The following is a 6,717-nucleotide window of genomic DNA, read 5'->3' on the forward strand; positions in this document are numbered from 1 at the left end:
AAAGTGTCAATGATGCATCGTGCTCTCCTTTGAGTTTCACCAACATCTAGTCATAGATCATGCGAATACACTAGCCGGCCAGGCCAGCTATGCCACCACGAGCTGATTTCATTTCTGCAAGTTTTTGATAGTCCACTCAAGGCTGGATTAAGACAACAGAAATTAAGTGATTTTAAAGTCACTGCAGAAGAACCACGTTGAGTCGACTGCATCATGCACATAAGATACTGCTTGAGATGTAGAGAGGCCAAGCTAGCTAGGCTGTCAACTAGTAACGTTCATCAAGAAAAGCAATCAAGTTGATCATTTGTTATTTAAGATGGTTAACGAAAAGAGGTGCGTATCTACCGTTACAGGTGTTAGAGAGACCTGCGTTTTCTAAGAGTAGTAACAAAAATATATTGATTTCTAAAATGTATAAAAGTTTACTCGATCTGAAGGAAAGGAGAATTAGCATCAAATGTTTATAATACCAAGTTGCCAACTGTGTATAGCTTAATGGGGGCAAGGACAACTCCTGTCCAGATGATGGGCAAGGTTAATTAGCTTAACTATATTTTGTAGATAATGAATAAGCTTAACTATTTATAGTCCACCCAATTGCATGAAATGGACAACATAAGTAGGTAGGTATTCGGAAAGAAACATATACCACTTGATGGGGGTGGGTGTGTGCCATAGATATGTAGCTCTTGTCTCTTCTGAAGTTCTCAATTGACCAGTCAAGATTTCTGCTCCACTTTGTTAGATTGCAAAATTGTAATCAAGTCATGGTAAGTACTAAATTCTCATGCAATTATTTTAGCGAATGAAGTTCGTATAGATACAATGGATTTTGCTCAAATTTATAAGGATAATTAGGCTGAAAACCACAGAAACACTATTCATTTAAGTAAAACCTGATGAAACCCTCTCTATGAGTAACTAACTTAGCCACCATATTACCTTGGCCAACCACAAGCTCCAGTTTCCGAAGGCCCAACAACTTCCTAGCCACCTATCAGCTAGCCTTACAACACTACGTGTCAACCTTCGCCCTAGTCGATGTCTACAAGGTGACGCCTCAAAAGAAGGGTATGGCGTCGAGTTATCGTTGTCGCCTGACCTAGCATAAGCTGGTCTTAGGTTTTCACCAGGAGGCCAACAACAAGGATGGCGTAAAGCGGCAGGTTGCACAATGATGCATCCAAGAAGGGGATTGCACTCACAAAATTTCTGGCACCCTCCCCCACCGCATATACGTAACCTTCCAGCACGAGATATAGTCGGCTAGTGGTGGACCTAGAAGTTTCTAGAAGCCTGGGAAAACATGTCTTGAGTGCTAACTTTTTGGTGAATAATCTATAGAAAATCATGTGTTATAAGGCGTCGCGCCGCCTGTAAGCTCGGGCGGTCACCTAGGCAACATGGATGGGGGATTTGCCACTGTAATCGGCATCGCATCTAATCCTCTACCGACACACTTCGTTTTGGCGGGTAAACTCGAGCCACAACCTCCTTGACCCGGCCACAAGCATGTCGACCCCAAGCAATGAACACACCTCATGTACTTGCACAACAGCCGCCGCATCCCAGTCTCGCGCTCGCACCTGCTCATCGTTAGAGCATGTCTAACAGGCCCCGTATAACCCGCCCACCCCGTAAAATTCCGGCGGGATACGGGGCAGGCGCGAGTTGGGCCGTCTAGCAGGCCCCGTATTCGGGCCGGCCCGTTTCGGCGGAATACGGGGCCCAGGAAATCGGCCCCGTCGCCCCCTACTTATACTGGGCGCAGGTGCGAGTGAGCGGTTAACCCCTCACTCGCAACCCTAGCTCCGCCGTGCGCCGCCGCCTCCTCCATCCTTCTCCGGCGACAAATTACTCGCTCCCCCGCGCCGCATTCCACCCTAGCTCCGGCATGGACTCCCGCCGCCGCAGTACCGCGTCGCCGGCGAGCGGATCGAAGCGATCCCGCTCGCCGGACACCGTAGAGGAGGCGTGGCGGCTCAAGGGCAAGAGGTCCGCCGCCGGGAGCCGCCGCGGCGCGTGCCGCACGGCCGCGCTGTACGTGCCGGATTCGCTCCGGGAGTACGCCGCCGGTGGGCGGTGGTACCGACAAGACCCGCCGCTCCAGCCGATGAGCGGCGGAGCCTTCGAGAAGTGGCTCGCCGAGTGGCAGCGTGACCGCGCGTCCAAGGCGGCATGGGCGGCGACCATCGGCAGCACCAGCGGCGGAGGAAGCGGAGGCGGCGAGGAGGAAGAGGAGGCGGCAGAGGAGGAGGCGGCCTTCCGTCGTGCGGTGGCCAAATCCGAGGCGGATGCCGCCGAGAAAGCTCGGGCGGAGGCAGAGGAGGAGGCGGCGGCCATCGCCGCCGTCCGGGAGTTCGAGGCGCGGGAGGCGCAGGAGGAGGCGGCCTCCATCGCCTTCATCCCCTACGTCATCCTTGATGAGTAGATGTAGGATAGTTGTAGTATGATCCGTAGTATGATCGAAATGTATGTATGATCCGTAGTATGATCAATGAAGATGAACTTCCCGAGGTTTTTATTTTTGAAAATACGGTGCGAAATACGGGATCTGCTAGACGGAATGGCTCTTCCGTTAGCAGTTTTTCGATACGGAGCGAAATGCGAGCGTTATATGGGGCAGCGAAATACAGGACCCGTTAGACATGCTCTTAGGAGACGACATCCTACTTGCCCGCTGCAACGAGGGTTGAGCCGGTGGCATGTGTGGTGGTGGGGGTTCCTTTTTTTCGAAAAGGAGCAAGCCCCAGCGCGCATCTGCCATCGATCGGTGCATATGGCTTGAGGGAGCAAAGTGGGTCCTGTACAACTGTGTATTCTGTATATTAATCATTTGAAATGCAATTTGTATCATGTATTATTATGGTTGTGCAGTGTGTACGTGTGAAGGCGCACGGTTGGTCCCCTGCAACGACTCTGGTTAATTTAGCTGAGCGACGCGCCATTAGACGCGGTAGATGATCAAAGGTATGGCCCCCGCGCGCGTAGGTATTCGAAACGGGCACGTGGGTAGATAGAATTGTTTGGTTAGCCTCACTCTCAATCGAGCTTAATCACCTTTGGCATGTGCTAGCTCTTCGGTCGTCGCTAGCAGCTGTCACCTATCCAAGGTACTGTACTCAGATGGATCCAATCCAAGGCTCCAAGCTCGGCCGAGAGTATAAATGCACTACCTTTCCATCTCGACTGCCACAGGCAAAAAAGCTTAGATCAACAGGCTAGCTAGCTAGAGACAATATACCACAGAACAAGCTCAGCCATAGAGGAGAGGACATGGCAGCGCTCTTCAGTCCAGCTGCTTGCTCGCTTTCCAAGCTGATGGTGCAGGGCCGGGAGTCCGCGGCCGCCCTCGAGGCTCTTCTCCGAGGTGCGTCTCCCCAGGAGCACGGGGAGGTCCAGGAGCTCGCCGCGGAGATCCTCCGCTGCTGCGACCGCGCCCTCGCCGCGCTCCACCACGGCGAAGTGGCCGACGACGGTGCCGGCGGCAGGAAGCGCAAGTCCGGCGCAGCCGCGCGGACGAGGTCGAGCAAAAGGACGCGCGCGGACGGCGGAGAGGCGGCGGCGATGAGGGTCGAGAAGAAGTGGACGTCGGAGGACGGGTTCATCTGGAGGAAGTACGGGCAGAAGGAGATCCTCAACAGCAAGCACCCGAGGCTCTACTTCAGGTGCACCTACAGGGACGACAGCGGCTGCAAGGCGACGAGGCAGGTCCAGATGTCGGAGGAAGACCCTTCCCTCTATGTCATCACCTACTTCGGCCACCACACCTGCTGCACGGACGTCGCCGCCGCCGCAGCCTCCGAGGTCAATGACCTCGGGGAGAAGCATCAGTTCGTCATCAACTTTGGCTCCGCTGCCGCGAGCAGCGGCTCGCAGCCGTGGCTTTCCTCGTCATCATCCTCCTCCGATGTCCGGAACGAGACCTCGCGCTCGTCCCAAGGCGTGTGCTCGCTGGAGGAAGGAGGGGAGGAGGAACTCCGGGTGATGGAGACCAAGGTCGAGCCAGTGTCTTCAGACTTACAGACGGTGGCGGAGCCTAGCTCGTCGGCCGACGGTTCTAGCTCCTCCCCTGTTTGGGACCCCTTGGCCGCCTGCTCGGACTGGGATTTCTTCGGCGAGAGCTCCTTCGATTTCATTAGCGACTTCATCAACTCCGACGACCTTGCTCTGTATCAATCGTGCGGTGCGCGCGTGGATTAATTACTACGCGCGCTTGATAGTTGATAGATCATAGATTGCAAACGGCAGGTGTAATTTTGCGATGGGTGTGGTGATTTCTATGTTGTTTGTTGCGGTGAACACGGGCGTGAAACGGTGAAAGTGAGTGTGATTCTATCTATTTCTAGTTTTCTAGTAGTACTGTCTAGATCATGCATACGCAAAGTTTTTTCTTTTTAGAAATGCATCCGAAAAGTTGACAATACTAAATAGTACTACATCCGATTCAAGGAATAAGACGCCCTCGTTTTACGTGTTTTTCGTTTGATTAAGAATTACTTCAAATATATAAAGATTGTTTGTATGAAATTAATATCATTAGTAAGTGTTTTTCAATATGATCCAACGATACTAATTACATATAATATAACCAAGATTTAGTTGCTCAATTTTTATGGTGTGCGCCTTATTTCTTGGGACGGAGGTACTACTATGTTAGTTTTTGTGCGAGCTTCCGGACCAGCTGCACGTCTGCATACAGCCTTGCAGGGATAATATGTGCTTATCTCACGACGATGAAGTATAATATTTATTGATAAATTTAAGGTAGGTGTGTCACTGTGACAGACCTATAGACTATGAATATAGCATTACAAAAGAATACATAATATATTTTAGAAGGTGTATTAATTTTTTTGGGCGGAAAGGCTAAGATGACCGGTATAATATGTAAATGTTCACATCAATAACCACTCGGTGCAACCCATGACCAATAAGCACCGATATATTTAGTCTATATATATGACTATGAGGAAGGCGTGGTTTGAACCATACACATGTTGATGCTTTGCGTCAAGACATAATGCAGTAGACAAAGCAACGTTAGGTGAGGAGGAGGGATCAACTTGGCCATTTAAATTGAACAGAGCAGGGTTTTCTTTCCGCGGATAAATGGTACATACCTTTTTTTTTTTGCTAGTTCTAGATTTACCGAGAATTAAGTTAGTTATACGATGACCCTAGAACTGCTAGATTTGCATCGTGTTCGTGCACATGAGATTACATAAGAGTGTTCAATTGCACATATGTGTGCAGTTGCACGGCTCATTTTTCCTAGTTGTACATGAATTGCACATAAAACCGGGTGAAAGAGAGAGAAACTACAATACAAGCATATGCTTCTTAAACCTCAGAGTTTATTAAACTCTTATAGACTACCATTGAAGGCGGAAATTCAATTCGGCTCCCGGTTGCGTATGCTCCCTCTACTAAAAAATTACATTTCGAAATGTCAAAAAATTTGGACAAAAGATTCTACGTGTACATCTTCAAAATATACGTGCGTTCGTCAAGTTTCACGAAAAAACAATATTTTGTGTGGTCTATATAAAAAAGAGAAAGTTTATCTTGTGAAAAGCATTATTTTTAGCACTGAATTTTGTCTTTTTTACACACGTCACATGATAAGTCGATTTTTTATGAAACGACTTTGTGAGCACGTAGCACGTGAAGATGTATGTGCGAACTTTTAGTTTCAATTATTTTTAAATCTAAAATGTATGTAAGATGCATTTCGAAATATAGAGAGCATATGGACCCATGTTCCAAAACACCGCTCCACATTGAAGGTCCCTAGAAAAAACCTTGATCGTCTTAGGATTTTCAACTAACTTTGATGTCAGCAAGTGACATGGGTATACCATATTGGGTACTCGATATGGATAACCCTAGTATGGATTCAAGAAGGATCATACGAGGCCCATGAAGCCCAAGGATAGTCCAAGAATAGAAACTATACAAATATAGGCATGTATTAGCCATATCGGGTAAACCAACATAGATCATTGTAACCGACTCACATGAACGACTCTGGGACCTAGCCCACTATATAAGGGCTAGGAGGAGCCACCGGGGAGGGCATCGAAACTCTTGTAACATCACACATTGTTGCAAACCCTAGTTCTACACAATCTCGATGACTTTAGCCTCTAATTCATTTTTGTTGGATACCTAGTTTGTCTGACAAGTCTCTGGAACCACCAACTCTCTCTCTTTCCTGAAAATCCAAGTCTGTACTTATGGGCACTGTCGAGGTTAACCCTCGTCAATTGGCACCATCTGTGGGAAGCTTGAACGCTGGAAGCATGGATTCCACGACTTCATCATCAAGCGAAACTCGACGGCTTCGGGTAACCAGGTGCGCTTCGTTTCGACAAATTTTCGTCCTCACCCATCTGCCCTTCTCCTGGCTTTCGGAAACTTTGGTCGGGGGTCCGATCTGGCGATTAGAAGCCTCAACTTTCGCGTCGGCATGCAAGGAACTTTTCGCATCTCATATCCAATCTATTCGTGTTCATTGTGTTGGATATATGTGCCCTAGTGGCAAATAAATAAATATGTTTTCCTTTATCATATATGTGTGTTCATAATAAGTTTTATGCTATGCTATAACTGTATTAATAGGAAACATTAATGCATGTGTGGTATGTAAACAAAACCACATCCCTATTGATATAGTTCATTGATTAATAAGATGATCAGGGTTTCCTGATG

General features: G+C 48.3%; 1 protein-coding gene across 1 annotated transcript; it reads left to right on the forward strand.

Moving 5' to 3' along the window:
- The first annotated feature begins 3,190 nt into the window (after window positions 1–3,190).
- On the forward strand, window positions 3,191–4,345 carry LOC127319059 (transcription factor WRKY45-1). The gene has a single exon (XM_051349289.2). It carries the CDS (start codon window positions 3,280–3,282, stop codon window positions 4,204–4,206), a length of 927 nt encoding a protein of 308 aa, XP_051205249.1. The 5' UTR covers window positions 3,191–3,279; the 3' UTR covers window positions 4,207–4,345.
- The last annotated feature ends 2,372 nt before the right edge of the window (window positions 4,346–6,717 follow it).

This window comes from Lolium perenne, chromosome 1, assembly GCF_019359855.2.
Source record: "Lolium perenne isolate Kyuss_39 chromosome 1, Kyuss_2.0, whole genome shotgun sequence".
In the NCBI taxonomy this organism is placed as follows: Eukaryota; Viridiplantae; Streptophyta; class Magnoliopsida; order Poales; family Poaceae; genus Lolium; species Lolium perenne.

Bases quoted from the DNA above. Each gene is read 5' to 3' on its own strand.
- LOC127319059 (XM_051349289.2), top strand. From the start codon at position 3,280: ATGGCAGCGCTCTTCAGTCCAGCTGCTTGCTCGCTTTCCAAGCTGATG.